This window comes from Balaenoptera musculus, chromosome 2, assembly GCF_009873245.2.
Source record: "Balaenoptera musculus isolate JJ_BM4_2016_0621 chromosome 2, mBalMus1.pri.v3, whole genome shotgun sequence".
NCBI lineage: Eukaryota > Metazoa > Chordata > Mammalia > Artiodactyla > Balaenopteridae > Balaenoptera > Balaenoptera musculus.
In genome coordinates this window covers 19,544,809-19,563,347 of record NC_045786.1, presented here as the reverse complement: position 1 = coordinate 19,563,347, position 18,539 = coordinate 19,544,809, and the positions used below count along the sequence as shown (strand labels likewise).

The following is an 18,539-nucleotide window of genomic DNA, read 5'->3' as shown; positions in this document are numbered from 1 at the left end:
TTTCCTTGGTTTCTAAGGAAATCACATTTTTTCTGAGCAATGTTCAGAAAAATAAATCCCTGGTGCAGTTTGGAATTTAAGAAGTGAAATACTAAATGTGCAGAAAATTGAGACCCTGACACTACATGTGACAGGAGTATCTTAAACTTGAACTCTAATGCTTCAATTCTTATTGCATTGCTGACCTATCACAGTGAAAATATTATACAATGGCTATTAATACCTTATATCACATTACGGAGATGTGGACTTTGAGAGAATGGGAAGCAGGAAAGATCAGTTTTGAGGGAGGGAAGGGATCTGGCAAAGTGCAGGTCATAGAGTGCTAAGGGTGGGAGGTGGAGGAAGGGGTGAGGTTTTTTTTATTATTATTATTATTATTAATTTATTTATTTATTTGGCTGTGCCGGGTCTTAGTTGCGGCATGCAAGATCTAGTTCCCTGACCAGGGATCGTACCAGGGATTGCTCCTGCATTGGGAGTGCGGAGTCGTAACTGCTAGACCACCAGGGAAGTCCCAGGGGTGAGCATTGTTGCTCAAGGGCTTCCAGCACCTTGCAGAGGGTGTGAGTAGCAGGCAGCCCAGTGGTAAGAAAGCACCGGAACACTAGTAAGCGGTGTCCTTATTGAAGGTGGGCTGATGTAGGGAATGAGGAGGGGCACAATCAAGACAGGGTTTTCCTCCAGCGCAGCTAATGCCGCCTTGATTGGCACCAACTGCACAGGGTGGCTGGCGCCTAATGGGCGCCCAGTACACGTGGAATGAATGATTGAATAAATGACTCAGTGAAGTGAATGCCTCCAAGTGAATGCACGCAGGTTCACCCTACCCCTGGCAACTGTGCATCTCCTGTAATACATCCTCAAACTCTGCAACGTTCTTCCATTGAAATCATTGGAAGAAGGTTCCAGAAAAATGAAGAGTGGCAAGAACTTGATGTGAGTTGCTGAGAGGGAATGTCTTGGGATCTGGGCTTACCTAAGGACAGATAATGTAGACAACATGGTCGTCAGGATGTAGTTGCTCCCCTGTTTGTATTTCTTTTCACTCTTTGAATTGCTTTTTATTTCTCCTGAGCGTCCTTCTTCTTTTATCTAGATTGCTCAGTTTGCTTTGGAAATGAGACATTATGCAAGCGCAATATGGCTTGGAATGATTATACGTAATGGGAAAGACTCTAATACATAGGCCTTTTATAGCTGCAATTGTGTTTTATTAGTTTTCTTTAAAAAGAACATTTCAGTGGCTCAGTTATTGAACATTAATTGCCTTGACTTGAAGAAAATGAATCATAGCTTTGTGTGTTAGTGTATGTATGTGTGTTACTGCTGGGGCCTGTCTTTTAAAGATGTAAAAGTTGTTTGTGAAACTTTTATGATCCTAATGTTTCACATATACCTTTTTCATTTTGCTTTTGGAAAATTTTTTTCTCTTTTATTAAAATAGTGCTGACATATCCCTTGAAGCTAATTTCAAGGGGTGGCTTAATTATTTGCACAAAGCACTGTTTTTCTTAGAGAAGTCTGTACTCCAAGAATTTGAAGGCAAAGGTATCAGTTGAATTGTTTCTATTCAGGATTTTACAGTTCTGTTACTTTGTTCAACTCAGAGCAACATCAAATCTCAGAGCTGAAAGGGTCTCTGTCCACCAAGGCTTTTTAACCTTTAGCGACCTAGGTCCTCTTTTGATAAATACAAAAAAAATGGTAATGCAATCTGAAATTCAAAGAAATTGAAATGAAATATTCTCAACAAAAACCAAAGTAAAACAATGTAATGGAGTGTCATTCTTCTATCTCTTTTTGTAAATCACAAGTGGCTTTGAGGCTCTGATGCCTCTCAGGGAGTGGTTGACTAGATTAACTACCTCTTTTTACAGATAAAAAGACTGAGGTGCAAAGATTCCAGGAGTGCCCATCCTGTCAGCATCTTAGGAGCAGAACTGGGTCAAGAACCCAGACGTCCTGTTGGCTGCTTCCTGCTTTGCCCACAGCACCCCTCCCACCGCCCAAACCTTTAAGGCTATACTCGCATGCAAAGGAGGCATCTTATCCAGTGTCATCGCCCTATAGCTGATGATGCTGATATTCTGGAAGGTTATTCTGAGTTAATGCTGTCCCAGCAGGATGGAGGCAAAGGCCAAGAGAAACTTCTCAGGCCTGGCTAGCCCATGGATCCTGGTTTATTTTTATTTACTTTATTTCATCCTGGACCATCTGTACCATCATGACATAGAAACACTGCCCTGATATAGCTTCTGGGGAATAAGGGGGCAACATTTAAATCTGAAAATAGATTCATTTTCGAAATAAAGTCTGGGTCTTTCACCATATTGAAAGGTCTTATTGGTAGTCTTCACTGAACAATTCAACACATCTTTTTTAACTTATACTGATTTGTTCTCTCTCTCTTTTTTTTTTTTAACAGTGTATCTGGTGGAGAGCTGTTTGACCGGATAGTGGAGAAGGGATTTTACACAGAGAAAGATGCCAGCACTCTGATCCGCCAGGTCTTGGATGCTGTCTACTATCTCCATAGAATGGGCATTGTCCACAGGGACCTCAAGGTGAGGCTGTCGCTTAGCAAAACCCTCCAGTTGCTTTCCAACCCACAATGCACCTGTCGGAGCAGATTGGCTCCAGAGGAGGGATGAGGTTGCCTTGATGTAGATATGGGTGGAATGAATGGTGGGCTTTGTGTACTGCTGGTCGTCAGGGTCTTTGGGACCCAGAAGTAGCTTGAAAGATGATGAAGATCAATGGGGCTGGCCATTGTTTGGGACATTTAATAACCACTGTACAGCGAAAGGGCCATGGGGAGGTAGGTTGTGCATTGCTTCAAGCTTATCTAAAGGGTAAGTTTGTTCAAGATATGGATGCCATGAAGATTGCCCAGTGCAGTTCTGCAGTCTTTTCCCAATTCCAGCCCTGTTTCAGTGCAACCCACCATATGAAAGAAAGGGAGCAGTAGATAGAGGGTGTGAGGTGAGGGAGAAAGGAAATAAAAGGTTATCCAGAAAGATGGGTTAAATGACATACAATTACAGCCTTCTCCCAATGTCCTGTCGGTTCCATTCTTATCTTTTCCCTATGAGGTTCTGAAATACTCACCCTTCACCAATAGCATTGAAGGATCTGGGCCTTGGTCACCTTGGCCCAAGGGTCTCTGTGGATGCCGAAGGGTAGGTATCATAGTACCAAGGGTAGGTATCGAACATATCAATTTGAGGAACAGAAAAAAATCTACACTGTTGACCCAAGGCTATAAAGTGGCTTCATTCTACAGCAGTTATAGGTCCATCCCCCAGAACTCACGGCACCAGTCAAGATAGAAATCTCACCCCAGCACACATACTCACCACTCCTATCAGAAACACAGGGATTATATTGTACTGAAGCCATGCTATACACAACTACGGGCAATCTAAATCAATTTAAGGAATAAATGGTAAACGTGTTAAAACAGAATGTTAACATCTGCCCGTTATCTGGTACTGGCTGTCAAGGTATAAAATGGTGTGGCTTTTCCTTTCATAGGAATTCACTGAAGTTTTTTCTTTTCTCCATGTTAATCATTTTCCATTGACTAGGGTAGTGGCTTCCAAATGTTAGCCTACATCAGAATTGTCTGGATGGCTTGTAAAAACACAGATTGCTGGCTCTACCCCAGAGGTTCTGATCCTGCAGGTCTGCATCGGGGCCCGGGAACTTGCATTTCTAAGGGGTTTTCAGGTGACGCTGATGTTGGCCTGGGAACCACACTTGGAGAACTGCTGGACGAGGGTAGTTGAGGACGTTGATGGACTTCTTACAGCCTTTGCTGGCCTCCTGATGGGTGAAATGGGCTGTGAGCAGAAGTAGTTCATCTTCAGGACTTGCAGGTCCTTCAGAGGGCCAAGTAAGGGCTAGGTAAGGTGACCTGGCACCTCTGTGCCAGGCAGCTGTGCCTTCTCTGCTCTCTTGTGCCGTCACCAAATGCCGGTTCTGTGCTTCCAGGCCACAGCAGGCAGCTAGCTCTTCCTGAACAAGTCAGTTTAGTGACCGTAGAGATGTAATGTGGTGTACTTACTAGAAATCATTTCTAAGCAGGTAAGCCATTTCCTAGATGGGCAATGTTTATTTCCCCCTTAGAAAGCCAGATTGGCTTTATGGGAGATCATGTTTTTTACATGCAGGTAACGCTTTTGGAGAAGTACATGCAGCTCCCAGCCTGTAGAACTTTAAGATCACCAGACTTGTAATTGTGGATAGAATGTTACCATTTTACGACCTTTTTGTGGTCTCTTTTCAGAGGCACAAAGAAGTTTGATCTATGTGGAGGAAGTTGGGGTTCAGGAATTAAATTTTCATAAACCTCTAAGAAAATTAAACTCTGTGATAGAGGCCAGAGCAATAGAGAAAATGATTGGGTTAATTTAAGATTAGAGCACAATTTGAGATGCTATCCTACCCCCACAGGTGGCTATACCTCTTTCTCCCTTCAGAAAGGTATTCTCGTGTCTTCTTGCCCCAGAAGCTGCTAAAGATGATCAGTTGTCTTTTTTTCAAAACAAGCGAAATGTCTGCTGTTGCCTCCTCCTGTTAGGCACTGTTGCCCTTTGGAGCTGTATCGTTCTTTGCTGTGCGAGGCTGTCCTGTGCTTGTTTAATAGCATCCCTGGTCTCTACCCACTAGATGCCTGTACCAGTCCTGAAGTTTTGACCACCAAAAAATGTCTCTAGGCATTGCCAAATGTCCCCTGGGGGGCGAAATTGTCCCCAGTTGAGAATCACTGGATCAGGAGTATGGCTATGTATAACATGAACTTTACAGGAAGTGTTGATTCAGATCTTTTTTTTTTTTTTTTTTTTTTTTTTTTTTTTTAATTTTTTATTTTATTTGTTTATTTATTTATCGCTGTGTTGGGTCTTCGTTTCTGTGCGAGGGCTTTCTCTAATTGCGGCAAGTGGGGGCCACTCTTCATCGCGGTGCGCGGGCCTCTCGCCATCGCGGCCTCTCTTGTTGCGGAGCACAGGCTCCAGACGCGCAGGCTCAGTAATTGTGGCTCATGGGCCTATTTGCTCCGCGGCATGTGGGATCTTCCCAGACCAGGGCTCGAACCCGTGTCCCCTGCATTGGCAGGCAGATTCTCAACCACTGCGCCACCAGGGAAGCCCTGATTCAGATCTTTTAAAAGCTTGTTATGTGAACAAGGGTTGGAATTGACATCCCAAGTCAAGTATTGGCCACGAATTGTCTTGCAAAGATGCCGTAAAATACAGAAAAATAATTTTTCGGGTGAGTCCTGGGCCTCATAGGATCCCAGGAAGCATTGTAAGATCCCCTCCCTCCTCCTTTCCCTCCACCCCTCACAGCCCTCCTACTGCCTAGTGGGGGTCTCCACCCACATCATCCCTGAGCCCATCTTCCCTCCCACTTTTTCCCTGTTCACCCCTCCCCACAGGTAAAGCCCTGCTGTGCTTACTAAGTCTTAAGGTAAGTAAAAGTATTGACCTAAGCTGAGAATGACCAGTCCATTGAACCCTCCTTGGTGATTGCCCTTCAGAAGAGCAGTTTATTGATCCAAATGCATCTCCTGTAGGAGGAAGGTATCAGGAGAGATTTTTGGCTCTTAGGGCATCTCCTGCCTGGATGCAGCCTTGTCTAGGAGCATGAGATCCTTGACTTTACAGCTGTAGAAGTACTGGGACAGGAAGTTATAAAATCAGAAACTTTAAAAAAAAAATTCTCTCTGCACGCATGATTGGATTCTTACTGGTCATCAAAGGCGAATCTGTAAACATTCAGGGAAACCATGAACCACGTGCACTGTTTGGTTAGATTATTTCCCTCTGCTTTCTAAGTGTTATTATTTCTACTATTGATTGGCCCATTTTATTCTAGTTTAAAAGTAATTGAAAGCATCCTCAAGCATACATTTGATTTTCTTCTAATTTTATGCTTCATCCACAGGATTAAAGTCACTGTGAATGATGTATCATGTTATTTTGAGTGAGGGGTAGTATTTTTTTCCTTGGGGTTCAGTTAAAGAAAAAAATGGTTCTGACACATGTTAAAATGGTAAGGAAGGCTTTATTCAAGACTCCTGCAAGAGGGGCATTGCATTAAGGGAGAGAATTGGGCTCCACTGCACATGTGGCAAGGACACATGGGGATGTATAGCCGTTGAGCAGAGTGAGGGGTCATGGATGGAAAATTACTGTGAGAGACAGCAAGAGTGGGGGGATGCTTGCTCAACATCTCCCTCTGTCTCCATAAGCCCCGCCCCCATTTTTTGCCAGAAACAACCAGATTCCCCAATTTTCCACAAGATGTCATACAAACGAAACTTTGCTGTCTCCTGGTTTACCCCAGGATTGACATCCTTAACCTCCTCCCATATAGACGCCACGGAGGTGCCACTGATGTACAGACTTAGAGTGGAAACGGGAGCTGTAATCAGACCTTTGCTGCATGTCGTGCGTTACTGCTGCCTGAGCTCTGACATTTTACAGTCAGGGAAGCAAACGAGGAACCATCTTGACCCATCTTCTACAGAAACAGAGCTTTTAAGGACACATGGCTAGAAAGCTCTAGATCTTCCACCTCTGATTCATTCCGTGATGACCTCCCCCTGTTTCCCAGGGAGCCGAGCACTCGGGTATCAGCTGGCCCAGGAAAGGGGGAAGTGCAGTGCATGTGCCCGAGCTATGGACACAGGACGTCCCTTAGGGCGGGGAGAGAGACCCTTAGGTTGGAGACAGGTTGCTGACAAGGGTCAGAAAAAAGAAACCGAATAGCACCTGCAAAGGCAGTTTTCTTTCTGGGAATCTCCGTTCCCCTAACCCAAGAAATGAATTGACAAGTCTGAGAGGCATCTGCTTTCTAGTTGCCTCAGTATATGGTTCATTGTTCTTAAGTGGAGAAAATACTAATAAGGGAAAGGGACTCACATTTATTGAAAATCCGTAACTGCCCAATACTATATAAGGCTCCCTGCATTGTTTTCACTAAACACTGCTTTTCTTATTTTTTTTTTCCACACACATACACACTGTATTTTATTTTTACAAGAGATAAATAGACTGACATCAAGCATTGTACATGGATGACCACAACAAAAGCAACAATGATTGCAATTACCAAACATGAAACACACTCATACTATGTCATAATATTGACATTCAGTCCAGTAATCCTCCACTGTAGCAGCTCCTTTACTTTGCAGTGAAAATTGATTTAAACACTGCTTTTCTTAAGGCATTTACTGTGTCTAAAGGTCAAGTCTGTTCTTCCATTGTCATTAAGTTTTGGTGGTTTGGTGAGGCTCCCACAATTAACCCAGCTTTTAAAACAGGTTGTAATTTTTTTTTACATTTCATTTTAGCCTGAGAACCTCTTGTACTACAGTCAAGATGAGGAGTCCAAAATCATGATCAGTGACTTCGGATTGTCCAAGATGGAGGGCAAAGGAGACGTGATGTCCACAGCCTGCGGAACCCCGGGCTATGTCGGTAAGGACTGCGCGTGTGTGTTTTCCCGCTTGTCAACCTGATCGCTTGTCTTAAGCATTTGAGCCTGGCACGTGATCACAGCTGCCTTCGTTTCCCTTGAGGGAGGAATAAAAAGATTGAGAGACACTGGAATGAGTTTGAAGGGAAGTGATTTCCCCTGAAACCTTTTAATAGTTGGGTAGAAATCCCGTTTGATTTGGGTGTGGGCCTGAGTGGAGGCCAGGAATTGATTTGGGTGAATTCCCAGGTTCTAAGACCAGAAATATGTCATGTGTGTCTATGTTTTTAAATGATTTACAGTGACATGTGGGATGACAATAAGGTGCAAACACACATAAAACAAAATGTTGAGATAGAAACACGTAGAAAGAAAATATTGATAGGAGGAATCTGATTCAAACCCTGACCAAGTCACTCCTTTAATTAGCCAATCCTGATCTGTCCTGGAGAAGCCAAGAATTAAAGTTTTTTCTAAAATCAGAACCCCAGAGATCCTTTGTCCCTGACACTCAGAATGCAGAAAATGCTATGGCAGATCTGAACACATAACTGAGACTCAACTTCCATCTTCTGGGGTCCCGGAGAAAGGCCATCAGAACTGTGTACGAAGTTATTGAGGCTTCCATTTACATGACTGTATTCATTCATCCAGCAAGTGCCTGCTATGTACCAGATGCTGTTCTAGGCACTGGGGTGAAGACAGTGAATGAGACGGAACACCTGCCCTCATGGAGCTGACCTTTTAGTTGGGAGAGACAGGCAGAAAAGAAACAGGTGGACAGGGGCGCTTCAGATCTTACATGCTATGAAGAAGACAAAACGGGAGTGTATGATAGAATGACAGGTGTGAAGAGGGGTTGGGACAGTTAAGGGGACAGGAGGAGACTCAGGCGTTAGCCTTCATGACGAGAAGCAGCCCCGACCATGGGAAAGTCAGGGGACAGAGTTCCAGGTAGAGGCATCAGCTTGTGCTGGGGAGAGAGTGAGTGCAAGCTAGGAAGGTCTAAGAGCAGGAAGAACTGAGACTGGAAGAGGCTTTGAGAAAATGGAGACCAAGGCTGAATTCTCATCATACAAACCATGACGGCTTTTCTTAATGAGAACAGTGAGCCTGCCCTGAAGGAGAGGAGGTGATGTTATATGACCAATGTCATTCCTGTTTGTTTGGGGATACAACCGCGTGACCTTCCCAGGCAGGCTGAGGGAAGCAGGCCTCATGCTAAACGGGTCTGGGGCCCAGAGCATTGTCGGAAACTCCGAAAGACTTCAGAGGCACTTCAGGGCCCTTCAAGTGCTTGCATGATAATGGGCGTTAAGTCATCACTGTTAAGGTCTCAGCTGTTGCACTTTTAAAGGAACTCAGGAGAAAAGAACAGACTTGAGGGGAATAGAGATTAAAATGAGGGGAAGGGAAGGAAGCCCCAGATTTAGGAGGAGATCAAGATGGTATAAATGTAGGAGGGGAGGAGAAGATGTGGTCAGTACCTGTTAGCTCTTGACTGTCACAGTACCCAGGAAGTTTGTCCCTGGCTTGTGTGTATGCACTAGATACAGAAGGGGAGATGCTTCTGATCGTGTCTGCGAAGCCAGCACTTCTGATGGAGCTGCATGGCAGGGTGAGCAGTCCCCGTTCTAGGACAGAGAAGTCATGGTTTCAGGAGGAGCCCGGACTCCATCAGGAGGACTTGGATCGACAGCTGTGGTGTGAGGTGCACGTGTAGACGCATGTGTATGCCCTGAGGTGGGGGCCGTGGGTGGAAATGTGAGCGTGTGCGGTGTGTGTGTGTGGAATTCCTCCAGTTCAGTCCAAGCCACCAGGCAAGCGGCAAATAAAAATGAATGAGACAAGCTTATTCTCATTTCTCTTAAAAGACAGGGAGGAGAAATGCCGGTTCCAACCGTGGTGAGTCATAGGCATCAGAAAATGGACAGGCCTATGTGGTCATGGGGTCCAGTCTCCTGGCTGGAATGGCTTTGCTCTGTTCCGCAGGGGCTGCTGCCCAGGCCACACCGGGCGAGGAAGCCGAGGACGCTGTAGCCGCCCAGCTCCTGCTTCAGGACGTCGGCTCTGACAAAGAATGTGCATATTTACATATGCATCATACTGTTCTCATATTTGGCTCTGATGTTGGAAAGCTCTAGCACTTTCTAAATTGATTTTCGCTTTTTTACATTTTGACAGAGCTTGTGGAATGGCAGTTTCTCTGGGTTTCTAAGTGGCTGCCATCCTAGTGGTCTGGTTGTGTTTAGATGTCAGTCGCTGATGAGTCTGGGAACTGGGACTGATGTTTGGATGTGGCCTTTGCTCTTTTACCCTAAATGGTGGCAAGTGGAGCCATCGGGTAATTCTGTTGTCAGATACAGAGTTTTCTTGGAGTGAAGAGGGGGAAAAGGAGGACTATGGGAATATAGCAATTCTGTTTGTTCACATTTATTGAGCACCAAGATTCTTGGGGGACCTTTTAGAGTGAGAAAGGGGCAACACTGGGGAGCTTGTGTCTATGTAGACATGCCTTGGGCAGTGAGCAGCTGAGCTTCGGCATGTTCCTCCCCAACAGTCTGCATGGCAAGCTCCTATTCGGCCATCAAAGCCCAGCTTACATGACCCTCTTTTTCTTTTTTTTTAAATTTATTTATTTGTTTTTATTTTTGGCTGTGTTGGGTCTTTGTTGCTGTGCGCGGGCTTTCTCTAGTTACGGCGAGTGGGGGCTACTCTTTATTGTGGGGCGTGGGCTTCTCATTGTCGTGGCTTCTCTTGTCACAGAGCATGGGCTCTAGACATGCGGGCTTCAGTAGTTGTGGCACGTGGGCCCAGTAGTTGTGGCACGCAGGCTCAATAGTTGTGGCTCGTGAGCTCTAGAGCGCAGGCTCGGTAGTTGTGGCGCATGGGCTTAGTTGCTCCGCAGCATGTGGGATCTTCCCGGACCAGGGCTCGAACCCATGTCTCCTGCATCGGCAGGCAGATTCTTAACCACTGCACCACCAGGGAAGCCCTACATGACCCTCTTTTGACTGCTTGCCCAACATCCATCCTCTCCTTTGTCATCCAGGTTCTTTTCCTTTTCTCATCATGGCTCTTACAACATTGCATCAGCTTCCATATTTATCCGTGTCTCTCCCCCTCTCCACTAGAGCAGGGGCTCTGGCTTGCTCATCTTTGCACAGATGCTTGTTGAATTCAATAAAAACCTAAGCTTCATAAACATGAGCAATTTTTTATTTCTCTGCTCCCCTTCTCTTCATTCAGCATGTGTTTATTGAATTCCTGTTATGTGTCATGCACAGTAGTTTGGTGTTAGGAATACAAATACGAATTAGAGTCTCTGACCTCAAAATGTTCACAGTCTTGTGAGAGACAGAGGGCTAACAGGTAAATTGAATAGTGTATGGTAAGTGCTACATTATGCCTCATTCAAGAATTATTTATTTAGTGCCTACCTTCTGTGCTAGGCACTGGGGATGCATCAGTAGAAAGAAAAAACAACAGATAAAAATCCTCAACCTCGTGGTACTTACTACATCTGAGTGAGAGGGAAATGGGCTATAAGCAAACAGCTAAATATATTAATTAGTATCTTAGGTGGACATGAGTGCTATGCAGAAAAATAAAGCAGGAAAGACAATAGGAAGTGTGTGTGTGTGTCTGTGTATGTGTGTGTAGGGGGGTGTAATTTTAACTACACTGATCAAGGCAGCCCTCACTAAGAAGATGACAGTGGGGTAAAGATACGATTGCAGTGAAGGAGCCAGCCATGCCGTTATTGGGAGGAAGAGCATTCCAAGGATGGTTCAAAGGCCCTGAGGCAGGAGTGTGGGAGGAGCGACAGGAGCAGGGTGAGAAAGGAGGAAGTCAGAGAAGTCGTGGGCAGGGCATGTGCAGACCAGGACTTAGAAGTCACTGTCACGACCACGGGTGGCTGGAAGCCATTGGAGGGATCTGAGGTAACGGGTGACATGATCGAACTTTCACCAAGATCCCTGTGGGGGACAGGAGATTTTCTGAAAACCCAGAAGTAGGGTTTGAAAGAGAGAGACGTCAAGGGTAATTCCAAGGGTTTTGGCCTGAGTCCTTGGAAGGGTGCAGTTGCCTTTAATTAAGATGTGGGGGGAGAACGTTGCAGAAATATCACCAGGGGTTCAGGTTTGGATTTGATAATGTTTGTGAGGTCAGGAAGGCAGCTGGAATAGGAGTCTGGCCCTGAGGGGAGACTCTCATTTTGCACAGCAGTTCTGTCCTATAAAGTCACCGTGAGCACTGAACGGGCAGACCCTGAGCCCCGCTCCCAGGGGAAATACAGGGCTGGCTTCCTGCGGGTCTCTAGTCCCAGCACTGTCACCAGCTGGTCGATACTTGACCTTGTTATATGTGTATCTCTGTCCAGTGACACTTTATTTAATATTGTTGCTGATTCATTACCGTTGAGCTCGGGCCGACGACACTGTAACTCGCGCCTAAATGGAGCTCATGGAACACGCGTTCTCTCCGTAAGGCGCAGCCGTCTCGTGCTTGGGAGCGCTGGACAGCCCCTCGGCACTGACGCCTGGGGGCCGTTTTTAATAGTGAAATTGAAATCAACAGGATGCACAAAAGTGTGGGAAAACGTGGCACTGACTGGACCATGAAAACTATAGATCTCGTCACTGTGAGAGACAAAACAAGAGGGCAGGGCGTTGCGGTGTTCGCCCTCAGCTGGGCGCGAGCGCTCGGGTGACTCCCTGCCCGCTCTGGGCAGGTCTACAGATGACCGCAAAAGCATCCCAAGTGTTGATTTGGGGGCTGCAAATGCATTTTAGCGAGTAGGCAAATCGCAAATATGGATCCCTGAGCAGTGGGGATGGACGGTATTTGGGAACTGATGGCCTCTGGTGCACTTTATTTGGTTTTTTGGTTGTTTGGGGGTTTGTTTTTGTTTTTGTTTTCTTTGGCCTCACCACGCGGCATGTGGGATCTTAGTTCCCCGACCAAGGATATCAGACCTGCGCCCCCTGCAGTGGAAGCTCAGAGTCCTAACCACTGGACCGCCAGGGAAGTCCCCTCTGATGCATTGTAAAGCCATGAACCTGGATGGAATCATCAAGTGGGGGGCGGGTGTAGATGGAGGAGAGGAAAGGTCCCAGGGCTGAGTCCCGGGGACTCAGAGGGACAGAGAAGGGACAGTGAGTGAAGTCGGAAGAGAACCAGGGGAGTGGCATCTGGACAGTACTTCAAGGAGGATGAAGTGCCTTGTGTCAGTTGTGGCTACTAAGTCAGGTAAGATAAAGACTGAGTGGGGACCACTGGTTTGGGGGACCTTAAATTATAGATTAATTGAACAGTTAATTATTTCTGTGGGAGCCTGGTAGTCAGAGTAATGCTGCAGAGAAGATGAAACAGGTCTTCATCAGAGGACCCCAGTGTGCTGTGAGCCTGGGGCCGGACACAGCCCCGTCCACCTGCCTCCCCCCAACCAGCAGTCTGATGGGAACACTATTTGGGACCTTGGACACAGAAGCCACGGCCTCCTTTTTGCCGGGCAGTTTTTCATTTGAACAGGGCAGAGCCATTAGGCATCTACGGGAGAGAAGGGAGGGAGTACTGTTCTCCTGCTGCCCATCCTGGGGGCCACAGGTCCCAAGAGCCCAAGCTGGGAGCAGAGGATGGCTGTCAGCTTTAGTTCAGATTCCTTCTAGGTAGTGTTGGTTTCCATTGGTGAGTGCAGTTGTTTTGTTGTTGTGTCAGTTATTACCTAAATGACTCTTCAGCTGAATAGTTAGTTTCACCAACATCAAGTTACTACTTCAATTTGAATGAGTTCTCGAATAATGAAGAAATAATGGGAAAAGGGCTGTTTATCCTAAGTATCCCAAGGCACAAGGTACCTTGGGAGAAAGCAAAGAAATCTGAACCCCGTATAAGGAACCAGGGCCCATGCTGAGCGTCAGGTCACTGATGACCGGAGATGGAGGGCATCTCTCCATCCAGGTGTATTGCGTTCCTACTGCAGGCGGCGCCTAGGGCTCTGTCAACACCTGGGGCTCCTCCAATACAGTATGGCCAGTGGGTGATACGGATCCATATAAGGTATCATGTCTGCAGTATGAAGGAACTGACATATTTCAGAAGCAGCCTCACAAATACAGGCGAGAGATGGATCAGTAAGGGCTAGAACCAGCAGGGGAAAACTCACAGAGGAGGCAAGATTTGAAGGAAGGGTGGAACTCGGGCCAAGATGAAGGGCTTACGGATGCAGGCAAGCAGGAGAACAAAGGTCCAAGATCATGAATGGCTTCTGGTATGTAGGGCCTGGGGGAAATGTGCAGACTCACTTGGGGAGGGAGGGCATGCATAAATAAGTTCTTGGAGAGAATTTAGGAGAAATGATAAGGCCGTCTGGTGGCAATCAGCTCCTCAGGGTAACATGGTGACCATTAATGTGGTATTGACCTGGATTTAGAATCCATTTAATTGGGTCAGATATAACATTCCCCTTGGCATCGCCAGTAAGCGATGAAAGTCAGAGCTGAGAAAGTTTGTAAAATTATTTATGCAACTTGCTCCACTGCATTAATTAAAATATCCAAACGGGCTCTCTTGAATCACTAAATAGGAACAATAAGTCACAGAAAGCACCCATTTCAGTCATGTAATTGATAAGACACTACAAGATGACAAATGTACTTCTATTCTGTAGAAGAAAGCCTGTTGTTTTATTTCTCAATGTTGCTATTTGTGCACTGATGTGATTTCTCAGATTCTATGGGAAAAATTCTATGGGAAAATTAAACTCTTTTAAAAGAACTTTGAACCTGTGTCTCTAGATTAAGTGACGAAGTGCCTCACCAGAGGAGGGCAAGCCTGTGCTTTTACTTATTCTTCCAAAGAATAGTCTTTCTTATTCAGGGATTGCAAACTTCACTTTTAAAAAGGGCAAGAAGGCTGGGGTGGTGCTGGGTGGCAAGACTCCTAACTGCTTTGTGATGTTTGCCTTTGAGCTACATGAGACTTTCTTTTTTCATCGAGCCTTTTTGAGTGATGGTCCATCACTTTGCAGTATTCCATTTGGAGTGCATAGTGGAAACCACTCTTTCATTATTGGATGTTCCTCAAAACTAGGAAGGTGCATTTCTGTCTGATCCATCATTGTGTTTATAAGCAGAGCTACATCTTGGTTCTTTAGAAGGTGGCTCATTGTTATATTACTTAAACTGTGAAGAAGGAGTCATTCCAGTTTCTTCTCGCAGCTTAGTTGCCCGCATAGACATTGCCAAAGTCTTTGGTCTAGCCCTGGCTTAACTTGTCTAAAGTAGTTTAAACAAGTTTTGTTGTGTTCTCTTCTAAGTGGAAATGGAGAACAGTTGGTTCAACATTCTCAGCATATTTTTTCACCATTAAAGGAACACTTTTAATTCATGGGATCATTGCATTTTTAAAGCTTGATAAGGGGCTTGCGGTTAGATGAGACCTTGGAAACCAGGGGTTCCAGGAACCAGGCTTCCGTGTTGGGATGAGGGACTGTTCTCAGAGCCACCCAGCCTGTAGTTGGTGGCAGTCACAACAGTGGGTCTTGACTGTGAGATTCCATCTCTGCCATTGCTTAGATGCAAGGAAGGCCTGAGCCCTTCCCTTAAACTCTTGGGTTCTCAGTTTCTCGTACGTAAAATAAGCGTGCTGAAATGATTAGTCCTCAAGTCGGGTCCTGCTGCTTACCACTTACAAAATCAGTCCTCACAAATGTTGACAGAAAGGAAAGTTGCCTTTAATCAGAATGCCGGCCATCTGGGGAGATGGTAGACTCAGCGTCCCCCAAGAACTACCTCCCAAGATTCTGCTCCACCATGAAAGCTTTTAAAGGGAAACAGGGAAGTAATCTCGGTGAATCTTTGAGGTAGGGGGTCAGAGATGTCGCTATCCCCACTGTGTGCAGGCAGGGTGCAGGCTGGTCGACTCCTCGTGATCTTTCTTTAGACTCCACCTTGTTCACACAGTTTGCACGATTACTGAAGGGGAGCTAGGGAAGAGATCTGGTCACCTGTCAGTTACTTACTTTTCATTCCTACTTCTTTGGTCTATGAAAGAACCAATAAGTGAGGCAAAGTATTGTGTGATCAAAAGCTATGAAAGGTGTGCTCGGGCCGGAGATGAGTAGAGCACGGGGCGCCTGGTTTCAGGTTAGTGACAAGACAAAGGGCCGCCTTCTGCAAAGAGCACTTTCCCGCAGAGAGTTTTTTCCTGCCCAAAGCTGCTTACGCATTGACCTCCATGATTTTTTTCTGGTTCTGCTCTTCTGTATTTCTACAGATGTGTGACTTAGTATCCTTTAGGTGTATAAATATTCGTGTGTCAAGGATATTGACTGTCATTTTTTCCCATCTTCACTCAGAACAGACAAGAAAAACTTCAATTAAGTTGACATCATCCGTCTCTGTCCTCCTGAGCAGGCTAAGTCACGCAGTTCCTTTTATCTTTCCTCATAGATCCTCTGTTCCTGCTGCTTTAATCTTCACTCTTCTGTGTGGTCATTTTCTCCCAAAGAGCTCGGTTTTTATTTGTTGTTCACTTAAATACCGTATTTTAGTACACGGCTCTGAGCATTACATCATTGTTCTCACCCTCTCAGACTGTTAGCGTTGAAGCAGGATTTTATGTAACTGATAAATTGTCATACAGGGCACAGATGAGTAGGCGGAGGACCCACATCAGAACTTTCTCGTTCCTTCTCTCTCAGCAGCTACTCAGTGACAACCAGCAGCGACCGTTTCATCACACTGGGCGCTTGCAGCCAGGCCCCATTTGTCAGAGAGAACAGGGCCTCCCCATGTGAGGAGACTTGTAGGGCCTGGTATTAGCCTTGACATAGTGAATATGGGCGAGGGCAGAAGCTCATGATCAGAACGTGTGCCAAGTAAACCCAGCCCTGCCCTGGAAAAGCCCCCACCCCACTAAATCCCTCTTAAAACTATTTGTAAAGCACTCTCCATCCTTCTGGAACTCCTGATGGAGTTCTTGTACTTGAATCCTGGGATGGAGTTTCATGGTTTCTAAACCATTTTGCGGTGGTGGAGAGGAAAGAAGCACTGCAGCATTTTGTAACTTACTCTTTTTTTTTTTTCTTTTAATGATTATAAACCAAAACACTGGAATGACTGTAACAGTCTTCTTCATGTTGAAGTGTAGCTCTTCAGATTTCCGAAGTGAGGAGGGCTCTAGTGCAAAGTAGCCATCCGGTTGCGGTTCACAAACCCATTAGGGCGGCGGTGGAATCCTGGGACAACCTGCAAGGAACACATTACGGGGTTATCCGTTGCCACATTGCTCTAAAATGCCTTACTCAGAACATTTTTCTTCCTCTGTAGCACTGAGTTCCAGGTCTCTCCCACATTTGAAAACACCAGATACCAGCTGCCCTCCCGTTTTCCACTCCCTTCCCGTTCCTTAGTCTCTCCCCACCACCCATCAGCCACATTTTGGCTCCGGCAGCATTTGAATAGTAACCCAGCCCCGATCAGACTGGTAATGAGAAACCAGGATGGTGCTTTAATGGGGACTCTTCATGCCTGTGGTAAAATTCAAGAAGCTACTAGGAAAATCCAAGTGAGCGGCTCATCTGCGATGCATTTTTAGTAAATTACAGCTCTAGGGGAGGGTGAGAAAGAGCTGAGGAACCTACAACCCCCGGAAAGAGAAGAGAGCTGTCGCAAGAAGCTTCTGCTCCTCTCCCGCAACTTCGGGCTGAAGACAAACCACTGGCGAGGAATGATTCTGTATCTCAGCTGTGGTTTTTATTTGCCAACAATCCAGATTGCAATCCTCTAAACCTAGGTGAAGCAACACCTGCTTATTAAGATGCTCACAGTGAAGCCCCTCATCGCATTTTTTTTTTCCAATACCCCTCCTGCTGAAAATTCCGCTGGCAGGAAGCAGATCTGAGTAAACCCGTTCAGTACCACCTCCTCGTTGTAATGCAGCTCTTACTGAGACTGGATGCTCCTCTGAGCTGCATCTTACTTTCCTTGATCTTTAGAATTTTATTTACCGTCTCTGAACAGTCCACTGCTGGGTAGAAAGGTCCTCTTTCTCTCCCACTGTGTTTTTTTTACAATGTTGTGTTACTTTCAGGCGTACAGCAAAGTGATTCAGTTATACATATCTATATCTATATAGACATATATGTACATATCTATTCTTTTCCGACTCTGTTCCCTTATAGATTATTACAAGATATTGAGTAGAGTTCCCTGTGCTATGCAGTAGGTCCTGCTTGGTTATCTATTATACGTAGTAGTGTGCGTCTCCCACTGTTTCAGTGGCATCCTTTTCACCACCATGATGACACGCAGTGTCACTAACTCTTTGGAACTATATTACAGTTTGGTTTAAGACTATCCACGTATCCTCCAGCAGAGGAGATATGTCCCTTCTCACTACCTGTGGAAATCCCTCAGGGACAGGAAAACTTGGATCAAGTGTCCTTAGATACAAATCCCTAACGGTACAGTTGGCCGTCTGGATCCACGGGTTCCACATCCTCGGATTCAACCAACTCAGTTCAAAAATATTTTTGAAAAATTGCCAGAAAGCTCCAAGAAACAAAACTTGAATTTGCTGCTCACCAGCAACGACTTACCCAGCATTAACATTGTGTTGGGTGGTACGGGTCATCTAGAGGTAAAGTGCGCAGGAGGATGTCGTAGGTAATGTGCAAATACTATGCCATTTTTTTATGTATGAGACTCCAGCATCCACCAATTTTGGTGTCCACAGGGGGTCCTGGACCCCCATCCCCACAAGATGCTGAGAGACAACTGTATGCCTTAGAATGAGGGGACACCTGCAGCTCTACAGGTGAGCACAGATTCTTTTCCATGAAGGCCTAACACTGGGACAGACTGGCAGGTGCCCTTCAAGACAGGAAACTAAGGCACAGAAAGATGATGAATTCGAGGTACACTGGTGCAGTGCCCAGCCTCTAATTCTGTCCTCTGATTCAGTGCTGGGTCAGAGGTGACAGATGCTAGCACCAGTCTACAGGTGCACAGTCTGATTTTAAAGCCCGCATGGAAGTTCGG

The 18,539-nt window shown here is 45.7% G+C and overlaps 1 protein-coding gene across 8 annotated transcripts in view; it reads left to right on the top strand.

Moving 5' to 3' along the window:
* CAMK1D (calcium/calmodulin dependent protein kinase ID) overlaps positions 1 to 18,539 on the top strand; it is a 389,771-nt gene that overhangs the window by 327,580 nt on the left and 43,652 nt on the right. For all 8 annotated transcript variants that reach the window (XM_036841516.1, XM_036841510.1, XM_036841508.1 and 5 more), the window contains 2 exons: positions 2,429 to 2,567; positions 7,367 to 7,493. In XM_036841516.1, the coding sequence (XP_036697411.1) occupies positions 2,429 to 2,567; positions 7,367 to 7,493 (266 nt within the window). The remainder of the gene's footprint in view (positions 1 to 2,428; positions 2,568 to 7,366; positions 7,494 to 18,539) is intronic.